Below are 23,388 nucleotides of genomic sequence, written 5' to 3'. Positions count from 1 at the left end.
AAGACACTCATTTGTCACAATCGACTGCATTAGGCTATACTAGGATCTTCACCATGTCTGTCATTGTTCCGTTTCACACAATTAAATCATTGCCAAAGTCACACGTGGAACAATACAATAAAGAATAGTATGTACGACTGAAAGTCAGAATCTCCAATAAATCAATTCCTACGTACCAAGAAAACACAATGATTAGTCTCTAGGGTGGTTATTTCCTTCTCCTATCACAGCAGCTCACGAATCTTCCCGTTGTGTTTGGACATTGTTGTACTCCGCCCAGCAGATATGGGAGTTTTTTTTTGTCATTTAGTCATGTATTCAAAATCTCGGTGGGTGATTGCAATCTGTAGCCTACTTGTAATTGTAACCCTCCCACATTCCTCCCTGCCCCGTCTCCTCCACCTGTGGCCTCGTGACACCCTCTGCTCCACCCACCCACGTACGCTGTACGTGCAGCCGTGCCAGCGTGATGGAGACCCAGCAGAGCAGGGTGGCAGAGCTGGAGCTGTCCGCGCTGCGGGACACCCTGAGGGAGAGGGACAGAGAGATGGAGGGAGCCATGAAGGACATGAGGAAGCAGCAGGCAGACATGCACAGGTGCGGCTGCAATCACCATCAGCGCATCAACAGTCACTAGAATAGAGCGGTAGCGGTGGGCGGTGGTTTTCTGGACCCACTGCAGTCACCACAGTCACACTCACGGCTTCGGCTTGACGGGGGAAGACACGCTTGCACGTCACTCGATACGAGTTCAAACCACACAGCGGAGACGGCGCTTCTTTCACCTGACATTATATCACTATATGTGATTAATTCTAGTTTTTAATGTTTTCTTTCTTGTGTTTTTATGATACAATATTTACTCTGGCCTTTTCAATCCTGCATCTGACTTATTCGTGAGGTGCAGGGTTGAAAAGGGTAGACAAATCTAAAACTAACACTAAATATTAAAAACTAAACTAAAACTAAAGTGTCACAAAATTTCAAACTAGCAAACCCGCTCTAACTAAAACTAACTAACTAACTAACTAACAAAAAAATAAGTCGAAACTAAATAAAACTAAGCTATAATGAAGAAAACACGCTCGTGTGTGTCAATTGAATAAAGCTGCAGTCACCATCAGTAATTATAGCAGAGAGACGCGTTCACGCTACTGTATGCCACAATGGAATGGGTTCTCGGCCAGGAGTTTTCTTATTTTCTTTTGAAAGGAAAATACGGCCAGATTCCCGGAAAAGCTTGCCCCAGTGGCATTCTGCCGCCAGCTGTCTAAAAACCCGGAAGAGACGCCGGCAGACAGTGGAAAACGACCGCGCCTGTCTGCCCAGGTCTGGCAACAGCCAGTGAGTAACTCCTCATCACGCCTCTCATTTCTCCGACAGGCTGAGCATCAAAGAAAACGTGGACGTGATCCGCCTGCAGAAGCAGCTGTCGGAGAGGAGCGCCGGCCTGCGGGTCGCACAGGACAAGTTCAACCACCTGCAGAAGGTCAGAGCGTATACAGTACCTCCATTCATTAAACTCTTCCATTCACCGCCACCAGTCAGCCATCAATTAAGCCGTATTTTTTAATGCGTCCCTCAACGCCATTGCTGTAGATCAATGGCAATTGCGCTTTTATAGTGCTTTCGATCGATCAAGTCATAATGCTACTTACGTTAGCATCGGGTTGCTATCTGTTGTTATCTGATCGTCGTCACCATAAACACCCCTTCTATCTGTTTCTCCTGTATCTCCTATTCCTTGTCCCAGATAGCATTTTTTTGGTCAAAACAAGGTTTATTCCACGGCACAGAGCCGACGATGTCAAGCCTTCCACTGCACCGGCTTAGCTCCGTTTGCTACAGAAGACCTGACCAAGGCATCGTTCATATAGTTTATGATCAATTCCGGAAGTCTGGAAATGTGGCTGTTCAAAATAAGAGCTGAACTGGGAAAAATGCTGGCATGATCATAATTTGTCAATAAATGCTATAGCGCTCAGTGGGTTAATGTGGCGCGAGCACTGACTAATAGGTGCCTGGTCGGCTCACCTTGCTATGCTGCTGGGAACACTGACACAACGTCTTTCATAGGGACACACAATGTTCAGCATTAACCCTATAACTCCATGTCTGTGTTTCATTCTTCTGTTCTCTCTCTCTCTTCCTCCGTCTGTAGACATACGAGAACCAGTTAGAGGAGGTAAAACACACACACACACACACACACACACACACACACACACACACACACACACACACACACAGCAAATTACTGAACTATAGGGCCTATATGAAATAGGATACTCATTTCAAATATAGCTCATACCTCAAATACAGCTCATGCCCATTGCATCTCTCGTGTGTGTGTGTGTGTGTGTGTGTGTGTGTGTGTGTGTGTGTGTGTGTGTGTGTGTGTGTGTGTGTGTGTGTGTGTGTGTGTGTGTGTGTGTGTGTGTGTGTGTGTGTGTGTGTGTGTGTGTGTGTGTGTGCGCGCGCGTGCATGTTTTCATCCACCATCAGTGCCAGCGGTCACTGAAGGAGACCAATGCGTCTCTGCTGGAGAAGGTGGAGGAGCTCAGTGTTCAGCTGAAGGAGGAGAGACACAGAGCCTTGTCTCTGGACACCAACCTGACCAGCGCCAACCTGTCTCTGCAATCACTGGAGCAGGTCAGTCACACTCTGTATTACGACTAGCAACTCACTGTTACTCCCCTAAAGCACCAATCACATGTGACCAGTGGATGATTGTGCTCATAGAGGCCCCTCTTGGGTGAGACAGCTTTCTAAGCCGTTATAATGTTCTAAGCCCGGGGTGGGCCATGGGACACTTTGACGATCGAGAGGGCCACTATAACACTCACTCCGGAGGGGCCACATTGCAGAATTACTGTCGTAGCAAAAACATAGACGATCTACAAGCTCAAAACGTGTCGAACTGCGACACGTTTTGAGCTTGTGCATCAGCGATTTTTGCTATAGGCCTAACTGAATTGAACTGTTATGTCTAGATATGTTTCCATGTTGTAAGCTGTTATGTCTAGATATGTTTCCATGTTGTAAGCTGTTATGTCTAGATATGTTTCCATGTTGTAAGCTGTTATTCTAGATATGTTTCCATGTTGTAAGCTGTTATGTCTAGATATGTTTCCATGTTGTAAGCTGTTGTGTCTAGATATGTTTCCATGTTCTAAGCTGTTGTATGTATGTTTCCCTCTCTTAGTTCAAGGACAGGGTATCTGACCTGGAGGGAGAGAGGGCTCTCCTGAAAGAGAGCTACGATGCCCTGCTGGACAGGTGAGTTTCCAGCTCCAGCCAGGAAAGGCTTTCTCACCAAAACAGAAACTAGGGTTTTTGACCCCTGCGGTTCACTGAGCATAGGGAGGAACTAATTATTATGGTCAGCACACTCTAGGGAGGATTATCACAAAACAAGGGGAAAAAAGTGATATTTGAATTAAGTGAAATCACTGAATATACCTTTAACATTTGTAAAGTTTGTAAAGTTTACCCACGTACACTTTGACATTCCCCGGCACTTTTACTTTTACAACAGAGCACGTCTACATTGCAGTATTGATACTTTTTCACTGTAAAGTAAAACGGTACTTTTCTTCCCCAACATGCACTGTCCTTCTCAGTACCTTTTCTGCCAAGACTCACCAGCCCAAGGCGAAGGTGGACAGGCTGCAGGGAAGACAGAACAGGAGGACTTCTATAGCGAAGGGGAGAGACACTGCTTCTCTCTCTCTGGAGAGGAGAGAGACGGACGTCCAGAGGCTAGAGGAGATGCTGCGAGGAGAGCGGGACGAGAGACACCGACTGGAGGAGGAGATGGAGAGGCTGAGAGAGCGACAGGAGAAGGGCCTGTCGGAGGAAAGGAGAGACCCAGAGAGAGGTACCGGGGACGTGCACACATAGGACATCAAAGGGGGCATAATTATGGAGCTCTTGTTCAACTTTCTGCCAACTTTCCGCTTATATTCTTATACCTTTTGGGCAGCTTCGTTTCTCTCAGAGTCGTCCGCGTTGACGAGAGACAAGAGACACCTGGAGCAGGAGCTCGACGAGTACAAGGAGCAAGTCATGGCTCTGCAGGACAGACTAGACTCCATCCCCAAGGTGCACGGACAGTACACACAGCTGTTTTGTATATACTGTACACACATTTTGGTTCTGGACGGGAACCCCTTTTGGCGTTCTGTATGTACAGTATTCAAAAATGTAAAAAAAAAAATGCTGCTATATAAATATTTGAAGTTTTTCCAGAAAACTTAGGTCAGGATTTTAGGGGGTGATCAAGTCCCGACTTAGGGCAAAACCAGGGCCACACAATCCGTTGGAACTACTCCAGAACTGCACCAGAGTCCCAGCACCAGACACTTGGTGGCGCTGCGGCTCCACTTGCTGCTTGCATGGCCCTCCCAAAGGCCTCACCGAGGGTTGTTGGGCTTCCTCCTCACGGAGGACACAGGTTAACCCATACTGCTCACCCGGGTGCCGTCTACATAACATAATGCTTTAAACACCAAAAGGGGTTCTCGTCCAGAATGGGTTAATCTGGTCGTTGTTGCTTCTCTCTCTGACGTCCTTCTCGTCCGTCCGTATTGTCTTTCAGGAGTTTGAGATGAGCCTGGAGGAGCTCAGCGAAACTCTTCTACAAATCAAGGTTGGTCCCCTCTGCCATGTACTCCATCCGTTTATTCCAGAGCCATAGAGTATAATTAAGACAGAGTTACAGCCCGGCCACGTGGTTCACTGTCACTGAAAAGCCTATAGACTCAAATGCATTCCGTAAACTTCCAGTTCGATCAGGCCTTTGTCACTATTCGCCAATTGAAGTCTATTCTAGAAGAGCCGCCATTGGCCTGCCAAATAGCAGATTTGCCCCTACACAGATTTGCCCCTACACACAATGCCCCTACACATAAGAATGGAACAAACACGGCATGGAACAAACTCCCACTGTACCTTCGACAGGCAGCCTCTGTAGATTTTTTTTTAAAAGCACAGCTCAAGACCCACTTCTACACCATTGCTTTTAATTGATCTTTCATTTCTTGTTATTCATGTCCTCACTGTAGTGCATTACTGCTTGTTTTGTAATGTTTATGCCTTGCTTTTCTTTTTTTCCTCCATTGCTCTATAAAGCACTTTGAGCGGCATTTCATTTCATGAAATACAAATAAAGATTTATTATTATTATTATTACACAATGCCGCATTGTGTGTAGATCTGCTATTTTCACTAGTTTGGGTTTGGATTATAGGGGTGAGTCCCTGCGACATACTAGCGTCATGTCCAGGGGGTGTACTTGTACATCAAGCTGCCTCACGCTATACAGAAACAGGAGATAGGCTCCTGCCCCTATTATATATGGGCCTCTGGCTCGACAAGGCTACAATTAGGCCAACGACAGTTTCTTCCCACCCCCCATGCAGGTGTTCAGGATGCAGCAGGAGAGCAGGGACGCCCTGCGTTTCCTCAGGGCCGATGGGAAGGAGCACGCGGAGGAAGAGGAGCTGACTGTGGCCGACCTGGAGGCGTCGCTCGCCGAGACCTCGCTGGAGCTCTCCAAGACCAGAGAGCTGCTGCTGCTGCAGCACCGCATCGCCAGCCAGATGCAGGTGGACGGACCACACTGTTGATTCTATAGTCGACTAAATATTAGAATTAGAACCGCAGCTCAGTTGGCCTTGTGGTTAGAGTGTCCGCCCTGAGACTGGGAGGGTCGGGGTTCGATCCCCGGCCGGGTCATACCAAAGACTCTAAAAATGGGACCCAGTGCCTCCCTGCTTGACACTGGATTGGGGGTAAGTCCCTGCGACATACTAGCGTCATTGTCCAGGGGGTGTACTTGTACATCAAGCTGCCTCACACTACAGAAACAGGAGATAGGCTCCTGCCCTATATGGGCCTATAATGGCTCGGCAATGCTACTTTCTTTTTAAATATTAGAATGTCATGCTAATTCTTAAGGTAACTGTCTTATCACCACATGTGCCGGTCCACGCTGTCCGTTGCTTGAGGTCCTCCAACGTAGCCCTTCTAGAGGTCCCTAAAAACCAACTTGGTGACCAAGGGCGAAAGGGCATTTTGTTGCCAGGCAGGGGCCCCAGACTCTGAAACAGACTCCCACTTGACCTCAGGGTTGCTATAGTTCCCTCATAATTTTTAAAACAAAACTAAAGACTTATTATTATTATTATTATTATCATCTCAGTTTTACCAACAGCCAGATTTAATCAAGCGAAAAGGGTAGGCTATTGTTGTCACATCACAGCAGCTTATGACTCTGTATGTATATGTAGTATAGCTCTGGTCACAGTTTTCTGAATAATAAAATGTTGGCTCCATTTGGTCTCATAAGAGAGCGTAACATCTAATAAGGGTCTATTTTTGGTTACCAACTCCCCATCATTTAGCTGGGGGATCACCTGGAAGCCGCTCAATGACCACTGGCTGAAAACCACTGCTGTCTGTGTAAGAGTTGCTCTGTCAGACTATCCTAAATGATGTTCTTTTCCCCCCTCATCGCTCCCCAAGGAAGAGATAAACGTGGCGAACCAGAGGTTAGAGCGAGAGAAGGAGGAGAGCAGGAGAAGGCTGGCGGAGAAGGACAAGCTCCTAGCGAAAAGAATCCTTCAGATCAACACTTTGCAAGGTATTGAAGCACAACCCCATGTAATATCACACAACCTGTATATTCCCCTGATTAATATATTTTCCCCCCGTTACTGATAACATACAGTATAGGGTGTGTAACAATACATTTTAACAGTGATACGGTATGTATCACGATACATGGTTTACTATACGATACATGGACGATATTGGTTCATTATGGCGATACGATACGATACGATTCAATGATTTGAAATCGATACAGTAACTACTTAAAATACATTGACATTATTTTAAACTAAGTAATTAAACCCCTCTTTTTCTTTTTCTTCAAAAAAAATGCTAAATATCATGCACAAAAATGTAGTATTGATACAATCGATAATTCGATACCGATTATTTGCATTGCAAACTTCGATTTAAAATCGATTTTTCGATGCAGTTACTATATCTTTACACCCCTAACATATACAATATTTTGTGATATGGATCTCCCTAGTTCTGAAATAAAGATTGATTGATTGATATCCATTAACCACGACATGCGTTTTTCCTCTCGTTCTCCTACCAAAGCCCAGCTGAAGGACATGACCTACAGCCCCGCCCACTACAAACGGACCATGCCGGTCCAGTACACCTGGTCGGGGGCGGAGCAGGAGGTGGTACCGCCCGTCGAGGACGACGCCCCTTTCTCGCAGCTGAGGCCCGGAGAGGCTCTGCTGGAGATTCACCTCAAGGTGGCGCTGGAGATCCAATGCACATGCTATATAACACACCACCCAAGCAATCCACGCAAGCAATATATATAACTAGGGCTGTCAAACACTTACTGTACACATTTAATCAGATTAATTACAGCTAAAAAAACATAATTAATCACGATTAATCACCATTCAAACTATGTCCAAAATATTCCACGCTTTTCTGTATATTGTTGGAATGGAATGGAAAGATAAAGGACAGATGCCGGATAACATAATGTGTGTTTTGTCCCCCATCCAGATAGGGCCCACAATGCGTCGCATCTACCATGAGCTGGTAGATCGGCTATTTTTGTAATAAATTTTTTTATGAACGTAGTGCAATATTTGGATCCGAGATGCAGTGTAGTATAGGAATAAAAGTACTGGGAATTGGAAATGCTCAAGGAAAGTGCAAATACCTCAATATATTGTACTCAAATACAGTACTTAACCCATTCTGAACGGGAACCCATTCTGGTGTTAGCATCATGTTATGCTTTAGCTATTGAAAAATAACAGATCTACAAGCTCATGAACGTTTTTAACTCAAATCTTTGCTTCTGGGGAGGTCCCTCCCTGGAACAACATATTTTCAGATGTGGGGGCGGAATTACATATAATTTTTGGGGTCCTTGACATGAAATATTGAGAACCACTGATACAGAAACATAAGGTTTTTCAGAAAAAGGTCAGGATTTTGAAGATTTTTTTTTAAATTTTGATGTCAGGCCTAAATGTGTTAAATAAATGCAATATAGTTACTTTCCACCACTGTGCGTTTTGCTCCTCCAGGGCGCCACCTTCACCCCCGAGGGTCTCAGGACCATGGCCTTGCTCCCGGCGTGGGGGACAGAGGCGATGGACCGAGGCGGTGGCATCGACGACGACATCGTGACCTTCTGCACCTACGGCCTGCTGGACTTCGAGGTGCACTCCACCCCGCTGGTGTCGGGCACGCAGCCCAACTACGGCTTCACGTCGCGCTACGCGCTGTGCGCCCGCGACCTGGGCCGGCTGGGGGGCCAGGGCGCCCGCGTCCGCGTGGAGCTCCACCAGGCCACCGGAGGCGTGCGCTTCGTCACCCGCGGCGGCGCCCACCTGTGCCTGATGGGCGCCGTGGAGAGGCGAGGGGAGCGCGTCGGCGGCTGTGTCAACGTCACGGGTCGGTGGTTTGATTTCCTCCACTATTATTAACCCAGTTTGGGCCTGACGACGTCGAAATAAAAAAAAGTCCTCTGAAAGAATAATATATTCAAAGTACTAACAAAGGGCTTATTTGGCTATGTAGATAGCATTTTATGTAGATATAGCACTCTATAGTGTACACGCAATTACGCATAGTATATATATTATTATTATATATATAGATATTCCACTGTTCTTAGCTTACGTATGATTCTTGATGATTTTTTATGTATTTGACGTACTCCCATGTTTTGTTCTTGCTTACTGTAAATCAGTCTGGATTGATTAAAATGCCTAAATTGTAAAGTTCACATAACTTTAGTAAAACGAAAAAAATCGAAAAAGAGACAAAAATCTCTCTCTCTCTCTCTCTGTCCTGAAGGCTCCGAGGGAGACATGGTGGGCGTCGTGGACTTCTGGGTGCGTCTGCACCCTCCAGCGGAGGCCATGGACACCCTGGTGGAGCGAGGGCCCGACAGGGTGACGGACAGACGGGCCGCCGCGCAGAGGATTCCCGTACAGCAGTGTGTGGGCTGGCAGGACAGCAGCACGCTGCACGAGGTAAAATATCCATCCGTCCACGCGTCCATGTTCAACCGCTTATCCGTGGTCGGGTCGCGGGGGGCAACAACTCCACCATGCTGAGGACTCAGTGACTCGGGACTCAGTGTCTAATACTATAGGATTACCGTGTTAGAATGAGATATGGGGCTGTATTTTGCGTGTCTTAAGTACCAGGTCTTATTCCCTAACTTGAGTTAGGTCTTTAGTTTACTCAAGTTAGGGAATAAGACCTGGTACTTAAGACACGCAAAATACAGGTGTGTATGTCACGGATTTTTCTATTGGCATTAAAATGACAAATTAAACACGTGAATAGTGCAGGTAGAAGAAGAAGGCACAATCCACTGTTAATTAGGGTGGCCATTCTGCACGGAACCCCTTTTGGTATGTTTTAGCTATTGAAAAATAGCAGATCTACAAGCTCATAGCGCGCCACCGAGTGGCACGCTACGAGCTTGTAGGTCTGCTATTTTTGAAAAATCGAAGAACGACTGAAATAGAAACATAGCTTTTTCAGAAAACTGTCATTTGATGTCAAATCTGATCTCAGGTCAGAATGGATTAATGAACCAATGGATAATTGCCATCCCCTGTATACGCTCCAACAGGTCCGGGAGCAGTTTGACTTCGGCGTGGGCATCCCCAACGAGCTGCTGGTGGTGCTGGAGCGCTGCGTGGGCCTGTCGGCCCGCTGGCCCGGCCTGCTGCCCGACGCCTACCTCACCTACCGCCTCTACGACCTGCCGCCGCACGTCTCGCCCACCGCGCCGTGCGCGGCCGACCCGCTCTTCAACGACGCCACCACCTACCCCCTGGCGGTGACCAAGGACCTCCTGCACTACCTGAGGTGTGTGTGTGTGTGTGTGTGTCGTTGTGTGTGTGTCAGTGTGTGTGTGTGTTAAGTTAATGTTGTTCCCTGCTTACTACTTCCAGTGAGTGTATGTGTTATGTGATGCACTGTGACTTTAAGGGAAGACCGGTGGATGCAAACCGGATATGACCGGATGTTGTTATACTGGAGTCAGTTGTAGCGTTGGGTCTGGCAGCGTGCCGACAATAAAGTGTTGTGTTGTGAAACTACAGTTGTTTTATTCCAGTAACATGTGTGTGTGTGTCCAGGGACGTGCTCACATAGACATAAAAGGGGGCTTCAGCCCCTGCCCTTTTACCCATCTGTAAAACAACGTATAACTCTCCATCTCCAGACCACAAATGCAGCATTTACTAATGGTGAAAGAAATGCAAATGAAGGCCCTTCCTCTCCTTTCCAATGTCATATACCGGAAGGTAGCATTTAGGAGAATTGTTTCTTTCCTGAACTAATTTGTTTTTTTGAAATCCATGTCGTTAACACCTCATCCTCCTGTCGAGTGCGTTGTTCTCCTTTTCAGTCCAAACACCAAACCTCAACGCGACATTTTGAGCTTATAAACAGGCCATTTCTGGCTACGGCCCTCCCCACAATATGGGGATAAAAAAGTGTTTAAGTTGGCACAGGAATAATTTCAGTTCATATAGGCTTGTGGTTAAAAGCATGTGTACTTTCCTATGTGGATCATGTAACCAAACCACAAACTTATCTTAATAGTTTTGTAATTGTTAAAATGTCAGATTGAAAATGTTCTAAAATGCATAAAACGTATACAATGTGTTGCTTGTGCAGGAGTGGCAGCCTGTGGGTCTACCTGTTTGACGACAGCGATGATCAGACACCACCGGCATACCTGGCCAAGACCCCTGTGCCCCTCGTAGCCCTGGCTACAGGCAAGGAGATCAGAGGTGAGAGACTCCCTCATATAGTCCTAGCTACAGGCAAGGAGATCAGAGGTGAGAGACCCCCTCATATAGTCCTAGCTACAGGCAAGGAGATCAGAGGTGAGAGACTCCCTCATATAGTCCTAGCTACAGGCAAGGAGATCAGAGGTGAGAGACCCCCTCATATAGTCCTAGCTACAGGCAAGGAGATCAGAGGTGAGAGACCCCCTCGTAGCAGATCTACAAGCTGCCGCGCTATGAGCTTGTAGATCTGCTATTTTTGAAAGTATTTTTGAAATGTGCCGCAAGTCTTTGAATTTACTCTTTCAGAGCGAATGTTTTCAACTCAAATATTTGCTTCTGGGGGGGTCAACAACATATTTTCAGATGGGATCCGCGGCCAAATGCAGATCATTATGGGGGTCCTTGACATGAAAAAGGTTGACATAGAAACATAGGGTTAAAAATGTTAGGATTCAGAAGACATTCTTTTTTAGAATCGTCCTCGGGTCTAAATGGTGTTAAACAACGGTGTGTTGTGTCCCGCTAGGTGATTACGTGCTGAGAGATGCAGCTGGCGCACCACAGGGCATGCTACGAATGCTCGTCAAATGGAGGTACCCTTTCCAAACAGCAGAGGGCGCTCTAGGACGGACGGAGACGCACAGGGGGGAGAGACGGACAGGGAGGGACGTGAAGAGGAGAGAGGAAGCCGAGGAGACGCTGAGACCCATAGCCAAGCCCAGATTAAAGGTGAACTTCTGTCATTCATGTGTGTGGTGTCACAATAAAGCGTCCTGATGTCACTCGCTCATCCCCTGGTTCTGCCTGGTTCACGGAAGTCAGTCATTTCTCTATGGAGAATAACATTGGGGCCATCTTAAAATCGTTTTATATAAGCATTGTGGTCCAAAAATACAAGCTGTCACAGCGTTATTGTCAGGGAGGTGGCTCTGTATCGTTTACAACAGTCAGTCACTCATATGATACAGTCTGTTTCTAGCGGAAATGTAACTAATTCAGTAGTAGTAACAATAGCTTCAGTTGATTCTTCATATCCATAGGCGATCTAAAATCCCCCTATGGAGATTACAATGCAAATAAAAAGTACATGAACCTGTGGATCTGCGCCCTCTACCGATATTGACGTCAGACTTCAGTTCTCTGTCTCATGCCGTGGCGAGCTATTCAGAAAAAAATAAGGTTTAGCTGTATTAAAAAAATGTCAATGCTCCAATGAAGCACTAATCAAGTATATGATTTTGTTTAAACATTCTCACTATCCTTCTCTCTCCACACAAGTCCTGCTCCGTTCTGTGAAACAAAGAAAAAGTCATATGGCCGTTAATTAACTGGTTCACTGTTTTAAAATACTAGACCATTTCCAAGGAAATGGCTTTATTTTTAGTTCTCACATTTGTTTACATTTTCTCACAAGGCATTAGGATTTGACTGAACTTCCTGAATAATCAAATAATCAATGTTATATCATGCACAGTTAATGATGAATAGAGCACTGAAGTCTGATCGGTAGAGGGCGCAGGTCCACAGGTTCATGTACTTTTTATTTGCATTGTAATCCCCATAGGGGGATTTTAGATCGCCTCATATAAGAACTGTGTTTGAAAAATCCAGGCCGTTTCATTCATCTGGATATGAAGAATCAATTGACTGAGAGAAAACGCTATTGTTAATGCTATTGAATTAGTTACATTTTCGCTAGAAAATATAACTATATCAAATATAAGTGACTGACTGTCGTAAACGATACAGAGACACCTTGGACCCCAATGCTTATATGAGACGATTTCAAGATGAGCCCATGTTATTCTCCATAGAGAAATGACTTCCGGGAACCAGGGGATGAGTGAGTGACGTCAGGACTTCGGCGCTCTATTGATGAATATTATTTGAATGAAAATAGTTCAAATGGATATTTGAACTATTTTTGGCAAGACTCTTTTAGAGTGCAATTCGCAAACGGCTCCATTCACTATTCATAAGTATGTATGTATTCTATAAGTGCCTGTAGTCATGTGTTTCACTGTCTCTTCACTACAGACACAAATAATGGAGTCGAGAGAGACCACGTCAGTACAAAAAGAGGCAAAAGCTCAGGTGCATTGGATTCTTTTTAACCTTTTTCTGCAAAATATGAATGGCTGAACAATGGCTGAAAACACATGTTTTCATTATACTTATGCCAACGTGTGTGTGTGTATAGGCCAAGCATCGACCTCCACCCATCAAAGTCAGAAGACCACAAGAGGACCCAGAAGGAACCCTCTCTGTGACATCATCACCGGCCAAGAAGAGGTCCCCGAAAAGGTCACCTGACCCCCTGTGTCACAATTACAATTACAATGTAGGCATTTAGCAGACGCTCTCAGCCAAGGCAATCTCATACATAATAGAATGCAGAGAGACAGTCCAGTGCCTCACGGAACTATTGGTCGCGATAACCTTAGAATCTACACGATATGCTATCAAAATCATACACGTTCTTTGCCGGGCCCCCATAGCACGCGTGCGTGCGACATTTCCGCGTATTTCCTTGTTTTTATCATCTTTTTCACCTAAATTGGACCTTTTCAGGGCCTCAAACCCAGCACCACGCAGTACAATTTCCCCCAAAGGGCCCCTGAGAGCCAAGGGTCCCTCGACCACGGCCCCCCACTGGCCTATATGGCTAATTTGGCCCTGTACGAAAATGTCTTTGTCAATCACTATAGCAATCACCTAGAGCCCCGTCATGATCGGAGACATTTTAAAATGACTCATTCATGACTTTCCATATAATTACTGTATGTCAATACCTAATTAACTGTACTTTTTCTCTACTATATAGATCTCCAGAGAAAGGCACTCCCAGGCGGGTGCGTGCCGCCCAGCGGTCCCTGTCTGCGTCCACTGCACCCAGTCAGGTAGGAACTCATGTCATTTATTGCTCAAAGAGTTTAGCCAAAAGGGACCCGCCAGAAGGCATTTCTGGCCATATAAATGGAATAAGACAAATCAGACAAATCATCTTGATCACATAATTTCAGAGATAATTTGGATACTAATTTGTGTGAGCTTCGCACACAATGTACAGTAGCAGCAAAAGGTGTGTTCTGAAGAAAACGCCCAATGGAGATAATAACAATAACTGTGGATAGAAATCTGAAATCGAGAACTGATTTGAATTAATATAACGCTCTTTTAAAATGTAGGCCTGACGTCGAAATAAATAAATAAATATATATATTCAAAGATTTGTGCCACATTTTCACGATTTTTCAAAAATAATAATGGAAACCCCTTTTAGGGTTTTTACCTTTCAAGATGGGATCCCATTTTTGGGTTCTTTATTGTTGCTATGTACAGTATATAATTTTTTTTTAATTTAAAGTTAGGTCAGAATTTAGAAGGCGGTTTTAGAATCGGCCTCAGTCCTAAAGACATGGGTTAAGGTTAGGTTTAGGTGTGCTGCCCCGTGGGAGGTTAGGTTTAGGGTGTGGGTTTGAGATAGGTTGTAGTTGTAGGACTAATGACTGGTCTAACCAATGACTAGTCTAAACCAAAAACTGTCTAAACTAAGTACTGCACCCTGTAAGGGATATCTGGTCATTGTCGACAATGACCACCTAGCCAGATATTATTATATTGACCCAAAAGACAACAAAAAAAGGATTCCATGAGTTTGCGCTGCTGGCTGCGTCTGCCCAGCTGCAGGGCCGGAGCGCTGTCGGAAAACAAGGAAGTGAGTTGATCAAATAGAATCCATTTCCGGTTACTGCTTTTGTCTATTTCTCGCTCAAATGTTTTCAAAAACATTTCTGAGGGCAATGTTTAGACCTGTAAATGACATTGTGTGTCACTAGTGTGTGTGTGTGTGTGTGTTTACATGGCTGTCATGTTGGAAACAGCAGCAAATCAAGCGGGCGGCTGGTGCTCAGAGGGTTTGATTAGGCAGCGGTCTGTTATATAGAGCGGAGAGGTCATTATCAAGACATACCTCACCGCTGAATTCAGCGATTGACCAATCAGAATCAAGCATTCAACCAAGCCATGTAATAAGGTCTGTTAATAACCACCTGTTCTCCCTGCTCTCCCTATGTGAGGTGCACTTCAGTATACCTGGGTTTGAATCCAGGGAATGACATGAGATTCATGGATCGCAGCGTTGATAAATAACTATAATAATTATAATAAATGAAGGCAACCCGTTGAAAATGTAAGAAAACAAAACAAACAAGACCCTCGTATGTCCTCTCTCTGTAACAGGTGTCCATGGATGAAGAGCAGGACAGACGTCACAGTGGTAAAGCCTTACATTACGTCATGTGCACGCACGCGCACACGCCTGCACGAACTCACTCACGCACGCACAAACTCACTCACGCACGCACAAACTCACTCATGCACGAACTCACGCACGCACACACAAGAACTCACTCACAAATTCACGCACACGCGCACGCACCAACTCACACACGCATACACGCACACACACACACACACACACACACACACATGTTTTATTGTGATGTTTGACATGCACTGCCATGCATTTGCACGTAACAAGCATTACCCCGTTACTTGATCTGTGCTCAAGTTGAAGTTTATCAAGTTTATCAATGAACTTCATACAATAACCAAAAAGAACACGATATGTTGCCTGTCTCCCCCCCATGCAGCCACAGCAGACAGTGAGACCTCCGGCTCCACGGCCTCCACCACTTCATCTTCTTCTAAGAGTGACATCGTCGTTATTCCTACCCAACCAGCATTCAGAAAGGTATTATATAAGTCATGCAGAGAACTTCTTTCCCACTATTTAGTGTTGATTTTGACAGAACATTTAGTTTTTTAGTTTTAGCTTTCATTTCGTTATTTAGTCACATGTTAGTCACCTGGATGTTAGTCTAGTTTTAGTCGACTGAATGTCATAAGATTTTAGTCGACTAAATCTACAGTTGATCGAAGGACCTCATTTATGATCTCATTTCAGTACAGACTTTCAGCTCGAGAGAGATTTGGTGTCTCCCCACTATTACAAAAGAAATAATGAAAACGGCTAATCTGCATGCTCTCTCTCATCATGATGCGTATAGAGCTTGTAGATCTGTTTTTGTAAATGTTAGATTATCTTGGGGAACATTTTAGAATTTTGTATTTGAAATTTATTTTCTAAAGAAATACATCTTTGAAATATTTTTTGGAAATTATTTAGGGCAAAAGAAAGGAAAAAAACTGAATATTTACTCACGGCACTATATTTGGGAAAGTAAAATAGACTAAAGTGTCGCCTAAGTCATTCTGTCGCAGCCCTACATTCAACGACATTAATCCAAGTGAAATGCCTTTTGGCGGTTCGTCGACTCGCAGGGAGACAAGCTGAGGGTGGAGATTCTCTCGCTGACGTTTGGCCCCGACTCCCGCGTGGCCCAGGACCAATCGGTGCAGCGCGTGTACGTGGAGTACCGCCTCCTGGGCGTTCCCATGGAGACCACGGAAACGCCCATGTCCCTCCGCAAGCCGGAGGACGGAGAGGAGATTCACTACAACTTTACACGAGGTGTGGTATCTAATAGTAGCCTAGTGGCTCCAGCCCTGAATCTCTACCCCCCCCCCACCCTGTGTGTGTGTGTGTGTGTGTGTGTGTGTGTGTGTGTGTGTGTGTGTGTGTGTGTGTGTGTGTGTGTGTGTGTGTGTGTGTGTGTGTGTGTGTGTGTGTGTGTGTGTGTGTGTGTGTGTGTGTGTGTGTGTGTGTGTGTGTGTGTGTGTGTGTGTGTGTGTGTGTGTGTGTGTGTGTGTGTGTGTGTGTGTGTGTGTGTGCGTGTGTGTGCGTGCGTGAATGGGTGAAAGTAAATGCACATTATTGTAAAGCGCTTTGTATAAAGGTGCGACAGAAATGCACCATTTAAAATGTATTTGATATGATAACTTCTGTTTCAAAGCCCCTTGGTGTGTGTGTGTGTGTGTGTGTGTGTGTGTGTGTGTGTGTCCTTTCAGTGATCTATGTGGACGGGACAGAGGCGGCTCCACTCAGACACTACCTCTATACCATGCTGGAGGGCACCGACCCCAGCCAGGGCAGGTAATAGAAGTGCATGCACACGTTCCATATACTGTAACTGGGGGGCCGTATGCTATGCTAATTAATTAATTAGCCGGGCCAGATAGGGCCCATGAGCTCGGGCCGGGCCTTCATTTTCTGCAGTCCTGTTGAAACTTAGGAAATCATGCAGAGAGGCCAACTCCACCAACATTTTCAAACTAAAAACTAAAAACACACCTCTTCAGATTAGCCTTCTCCACCCGATACCGTAGCACTTTATTGAGGCCTCCCATCATGTATTTTATTATTATTATTATTTTTTATTTTTTCTCTTAACAAATATCTTAAATGCTGGACCTTCTCTAGCTCTGGTCCATAGCTCTAATGCGTAGCCTTAGAGCTATGTTACTTTCAACTTCCGCCGCTCGCATGAATGCAGACCAGCCTCTACTCTTTAGTGTAAATAAAAAGAACGTTTTTGCTACTCACCAAAACAAAGGCGGGTTGTGTCAATAGAAAGACTACTTTCCTTAGTGGAAGCACTCTGAGCCCCCCACCACACGTATAAACTGTACTTTTTGGGCAAAAAGGGATTTTGTTTCCACCAGGAAAAAAACATTTTTAGTTACTCCGCTGCACCCTCTACTGATATTGCCCAGAGAACTGCCTCATAGAGAATATTTTTCCTCTGGTTGAAAAAAAAACCCTTTTTGGCCAAAAAGTACCGTTTATACGTGTGGTGGGGGGCTCAGAGTGCGTCCACTAAGGAAAGTAGGCTTTCTATTCACACAACCCGCCTTTGTTTTGGTGAGTAGCAAAAACGTTCTTTTTATTTTCGCTAAAGAGGAGAGGCTGGTCTGATTTCGATTTGAGATTTAAAATTGTAAGTCCCATAGCCTTGTACTGCAGGGCAGAATCGTAGAAGCAGTAGAAGGTTATGAATCAGAGCTAGACCTTCTCATGCCTATTTTAATCTCGATGTCTGACTTCATGCACATTCACTGTCTTGTCTTGTATTGTGTTTGATATAACCTATATGATCTAACTGTAAAGCACTCGATGTATGTCCTGCCTGTGAAGCACTTTGAACTGCAACCCTGTATGAAAGGTGCTATATAAATAAAGCTTATTATTATTATTATTATTATTATTATTAACTATGCTGTACTGTAAGCATCGTTGTGAGCAGCTATTTTTGCAATTTGACATGTAACGTGTGTGTGTGTGTGTGTGTGTGTGTGTGTGTGTGTGTGTGTGTGTGTGTGTGTGTGTGTGTGTGTGTGTGTGCGTGTGCGTGTGCGTGCGCGCGTGCGGCCACAGGTTAAAGTTCACAGTGGTCAGTGAGCCAATGGATGAGGAAGAGGAGTGTGTGGACGTGGGACACTCCTTCCTGGAGCTGCAGGAGTTGTTACTCACAGGAAATGATGTCAGCGAACGCCAGATCGACAGTACGTGTCTAAATCCAGCTGTTTTCAACCCTTTTCACACCAGGGACCGGTATTTATTCAGCATTTGAGCCACGGAACCACCCTTGGATGACCGTTAGCCTCTCAGACCCAAAACTAAAGTATAACATTGTTATTGTTGGATGATATTTGTGTCCACAATTCCATGCTGTATTGATGTTGGTGCAATTAGGAGAGCGCAGGCAAACGTTGATCAAAAACAACAATTCTGCTACATTCTCTAATTGTGTATCTCTTGTAAATTAGGTAATGCTGACGTTTAACAATAATTTAAGTTAAATATCTAATAAGGTCCCTCAAGGACCACCGGTGGTCCTTGAGGGGGTTCCCCAGACCACCAGGTTGCACTCTGTTAGCACCTTGTTTCCCCATGTTCAGGGGGAAATGTCATGTTCAGGGGGAAATGTTTAGACAAACATTGCAGATCTACAAGCTTGTAGGTTGCCTATTTTGGGGGGAGAGATTTGGTCGTAGAAAATGCAGTCCCAAGTTCACAGCCAAATCAGGTCCAGGTTACTATAGTTCTGAAAATGTCTGCAACAATAATTGAATTATAGGGCTGCAACTGTCGACTATTTTCTTAGTGATTACTCTATCAATTACTTGTTCGGGTAAATGAGAATTGTGACATGGTGTGAGCTTTTGAAATGACATATCCAAAATAGGCATCAATTATTAACCCATTTAAAAACGTCTTCAAATAGGCTAATTGACTAAAGCTATTAGTTCAATTAACCGTTGCACCCCTACATTTGATGTATGTAGTCTGAACTGGTTCTCAAAGTGAGGTCCAGGGGCCCTCAGGGTTCCTGTAACTAACGGTTCAGGTATTTTTGGTTCTTAGTCCATGAGCCAGAGCTCCAAAATCGGAACGTTAATTATGAATTGAGTGTGCAAAACTATACCTATATTAAATTGTTTATAGGATCAATATAAGTCAATTAATATGCTAACACTTCCACAATAGTAGCTTTTTCATGTTTTCAATTTTTTGCATATTTTCCTATATAATGCATCATTTGCATATTTACAAATAAAAAGATTGTAATACAATAAATCATTGTCTTTGTGTAATAATCAACTGGGGAATTTTCATGTTGATAACAATCTAATAGGTATGGTTTTGCACACTCAATTCATAATTGACGTTCCAATTTTGGAACTCTGGCTCATGGACTAAGAACCAAAAAGAACTGAACAGATCCGGTGAACTGAACAGATTCCCATTGGGAACCAACAGGTGGAAAAGGGGTCTCAGAGTTATCCTTTGAATAGAAAAACAAATAAAACACAAGTTTTAGAACCACTGACTGGTCTAAACATATACGCTCGTCTTTGTGTGTCTGTGTGATCTCTCTGCGTATAGTTCTGAGCGTGGACGAGGACAGTGAGGTGATTGGACAGCTGAAGGTGTCTCTGGAGGCAGCTAAAGCTCTGCATGGGATCTACTGGGAGTTCCGCCAGAGGAAAGATGCCCCACAACCAGAGGAGACCCTGCAGGAAGAGGAAGAGGAGGAGGGAGAAGAGAAGGGAGAAGAGGAGGAAGAGAAGGGAGATCCCCTACAACCAGAGGAGACACTGCAGGAAGAGGAAGAGGAGGAGGGAGAAGAGAAGAAAGAGAAGGGAGAAGAGGAGGAAGAGAAGGGAGATCCCCTACAAGCCATAGATGATGAGGAGGACAGTGCACTATTACTAGACGAGGGGGAGATACATGAGTGAAATGCTTTTTTATTTTTTGCGCTGTCCATAGCTGTTCATGAGAGATACAAGAATTCAGAGAGTCCAAAGGGAAGTACGCACATCTCAAAACATTCTACAGGTGCTGGACAAAAATACGTACAATGAACAAGGAAGGCAGTCCGCACAACTGTGTCTCTCAGCTCCCGAATACCTGACGAAGACCCAGTGGGGTCGAAACGTCATCCTGATAGGACTGCCTTCCTTGTTCAAGATACAAGAAATCACCAATCCCATACAGGTGCAGACTCTTAAATGATAGTGGATTTTAGATTTGTGTTTTAGATTGTAATCAGCAAAATATTTCAGTGTTTTTAATGGCACCTGTCTTTTCAAACCTGTGCTCATGCTGAAAGTTGAATAAAAATTTACTATTTATTGAGTATGTTGTAAGCCTTCCCGAGCCATGAGGCCCATAGGGCAGGAGGCTATTGGTTCATTCACACAGGCAGGTGATAGGATGCAAAGACGCGTTGTGAGTTGATTTGGAGCAGCTACATGCATCATTTCGTCTTTGCAACGGCATGTCGCTGGCTGGCCATTCCAATGGTAGACTGCATCGTTTAATCTAACCGTGTGAACGCAACATATCTCCTGTTCCTGTAGCTTGAGGCATGAATCTTTTATTTGGTATGACCCGGCCGGGGATCGAACCCCAGCTGGTCAGCTATATGTATTGATTTGGAGACAAAACATGGTTTATTCCCAAACTATGGTTTCAGTTTTTACCAGCTGCTATGCAATTGATGATAATGCACACAGCTGCCATCTTGCCAGCAAGGTGCTACCTAGGTGCATCTTCCCATAGACAGCTCATTCATCCAAACCAAACAGTCCTATCTAATTATATTAAATAACGTCAAACTCACCAACATTGCAGCTGTACGGAAAGCTTGAATTATCCTCTCTTTTATTTTATTATAATTTTTATCGCACAATTTTGTAACCCATTTTCCACCCCTGTGTCAATTATCTAATGTGATCCTGGGCTCTACACACCCTCCGCCAACCTATGTCCCCATATATGGGGGACATGGGGAGAGCAACGGACTTGAACTCATGCTTCCTTCATGCCTGAGTGTCCAAGTTGCTCCTTTACACCTGACAGGGGGGAGTTTCCCTGGTTGGACGTAGCGCGTGGAAGCCAAGGAACACGTTATTCCATGCATACAGTATATGCAAGAAGGTATTAGTAACATTACCAGGTGGTGTTTTAATAAGGCAGATTGGGGTGTAGAGCAATGCACAAGTTACACAACATGGGGCTATTCTAAATGCAGCACATTTGTGTATTCCAAAAAGAACACAAGGTAAGAGGAAATTAGTGCCTTAAGAGGGAAGACATTGAATTGTTAGATTTGATTCATCAAATGGTTTATATTTTATATATTTTTTATATTTTATCTATAACCACACCTGGGGGTCTATTAACATTACTCTGTTAACTCCATAGACACTCCATAAGGTTTACCAAAAAAGGTCCAAATACCCATCCCCACATGTGGGTAAGTGCATGTGCACTATACTATATGTCTGTGTGAATAATGTGGCAATATAAATGTGAGTGCGTGATGTACATAATATCCACTGTGCGTGCGTACGTGCGTGTGTGTGACAGTCTAATAGTCTCTCTCTAATCCTGGGTTAATCTGCTGGTCACTGAGGTGGGAACAGCACCAAGACGTCAGTCATCCGGCTGGCCAACCAAAACCTCTTTATTTCCACTGTCACTGGAACCTATTTGGAGGGGTGGAGATTTATTCGGGGTCCCTTATCTCTGCAGTCCAGTCAGGAATCACATAGCTGAACTCATGTATCTTTTCCACCCTCTGGGATAGAGTGAGGGAGAAAGCACATAGGCTAAGTGTTTCGTGAAAAGGATATTCAAGACTATATTAATATAAATATTATTTAGTAAATCTCCATGGGAAAAATGAATTGGAGTTTTCAGTAGTGACCTATGTATTATCTTGTACCATGGCTCCCCCTTGTGACCGTTTATGGTACGCGCACCGTGCACGTCCCAGCAGCACTAGTGCGCATACTCTAAGGTTCGCACGCCATGACAGTTTATACTTTAAAACTACAACTAATAGGTGTCGTTTGAAAACAGTGTGGTCGTTAAGTAGCAGCAGCTCAACCACTGAAAGAAACACAGCTACAGGTAAAACGATAAACTGATTTACATTGTTTTTCATCTATTTATCTTCTATCTATCAATCATTCAGTGACAGTTACATACCTCCACCACCAGGGGGCGAAAGGCATTAAGTCCAACACCGCCTGGATCCTTAAACACTTTGACCCGGAAGATAACTAGTATTCTTGTCTTGATTCCTATGTTATGGATATGCGTACATACTGTTGACTTTTACAACTTTTACAACTACATCAGTAATTCAACAAAAAATACTTAATTATATCACGCACAAATAAATCGCATTAAACAGTGCTGCAGGGCGGGTTTTTGCGCAACCCTATCGGCATTGTGATATAGGCTTTTTTGGGCTTGTTGAGTCTTTTTTGAGTGTTGAACAAAGGAGCTTGTCGTGTTTGTTCCCTTTACACCCTACACATTCTGTATTCCAGTAGGGACTACAAGCTTGGTCGAAATGTCTCATAAAGGACGTCAAAAGTGTCAAATGGAGTCTGTACGGCTGAAGATACACGGACACATGACGTCGGTGGGAGAGGACATATTGGGCGTTTTGGAGAAACAGCAGCAGAGTGGTGGTGCTGGTGTTTGTTGTGTGAAGCTTGATGTCAGAGTGTTTGTGTTGGAGCGCCTCAGTATGGCCGCTCAGGTCATGTGCAGCCTCTTTCAGAGAGAGATGGAGACACTAGAAACTCAGCTGGACATTGATTTTGATATGAACATTGATCTACACACTGCAGGTTAGTAAACTCTGAACAACACCAGCTTAGCATTAAGCTAGATGAACTGAAGTACGTTTCCCAGTAGTTATTTTTTATTAGCTACATCTTACATATTAGGTACATCAGAGCTGTGTGTGTGTGTGTGTGTGTGTGTGTGTGTGTGTGTGTGTGTGTGTGTGTGACTTTGTGTCTGTGTGTGTGAGAGAGAGAGTGAGGGAGATGTGGTTTGTGTGTGTGTGTGTGTGTGTGTGTGTGTGTGTGTGTGTGTGTGTGTTGGGCAGTGTTGATAGGGGCCTGTTTCACGAAAGCAGAATGAACTAATCCAGGATTTAAAACAAATCCCGGTTTAATGCTTGCTCCGTACTCGTACCCAGTCTGGTTCCCCTCAGTGTTTTTTATTTTTTTCCAAGGA

General features: G+C 44.5%; 1 protein-coding gene across 1 annotated transcript in view; it reads left to right on the top strand.

Moving 5' to 3' along the window:
- rpgrip1 (RPGR interacting protein 1) overlaps nt 1-20,277 on the top strand; it is a 24,325-nt gene extending 4,048 nt beyond the window's left edge. The window contains exons 6-30 of the mRNA XM_080793850.1: nt 457-597; nt 1,384-1,489; nt 2,162-2,185; nt 2,506-2,652; nt 3,206-3,279; nt 3,624-3,880; nt 3,986-4,104; nt 4,601-4,651; nt 5,424-5,609; nt 6,529-6,646; nt 7,180-7,343; nt 8,142-8,511; nt 8,917-9,095; nt 9,707-9,945; nt 10,762-10,877; nt 11,404-11,606; nt 12,915-12,971; nt 13,078-13,181; nt 13,702-13,777; nt 15,120-15,156; nt 15,533-15,633; nt 16,224-16,413; nt 16,851-16,935; nt 18,217-18,344; nt 19,729-20,277. Coding sequence (XP_080649976.1) covers nt 457-597; nt 1,384-1,489; nt 2,162-2,185; nt 2,506-2,652; nt 3,206-3,279; nt 3,624-3,880; nt 3,986-4,104; nt 4,601-4,651; nt 5,424-5,609; nt 6,529-6,646; nt 7,180-7,343; nt 8,142-8,511; nt 8,917-9,095; nt 9,707-9,945; nt 10,762-10,877; nt 11,404-11,606; nt 12,915-12,971; nt 13,078-13,181; nt 13,702-13,777; nt 15,120-15,156; nt 15,533-15,633; nt 16,224-16,413; nt 16,851-16,935; nt 18,217-18,344; nt 19,729-20,081 — 3,625 coding nt within the window. The 3' untranslated portion in view covers nt 20,082-20,277. The remainder of the gene's footprint in view (nt 1-456; nt 598-1,383; nt 1,490-2,161; nt 2,186-2,505; nt 2,653-3,205; nt 3,280-3,623; nt 3,881-3,985; nt 4,105-4,600; nt 4,652-5,423; nt 5,610-6,528; nt 6,647-7,179; nt 7,344-8,141; nt 8,512-8,916; nt 9,096-9,706; nt 9,946-10,761; nt 10,878-11,403; nt 11,607-12,914; nt 12,972-13,077; nt 13,182-13,701; nt 13,778-15,119; nt 15,157-15,532; nt 15,634-16,223; nt 16,414-16,850; nt 16,936-18,216; nt 18,345-19,728) is intronic.
- Nucleotides 20,278-23,388: the final 3,111 nt, after the last annotated feature.

Source organism: Protomyctophum bolini, assembly GCF_963924005.1.
Source record: "Protomyctophum bolini genome assembly, chromosome: 21".
Classification (NCBI taxonomy): domain Eukaryota; kingdom Metazoa; phylum Chordata; class Actinopteri; order Myctophiformes; family Myctophidae; genus Protomyctophum; species Protomyctophum bolini.
Note: the sequence above shows the minus strand (reverse complement) of the source record. Positions and strands in the feature narration are given on the sequence as shown.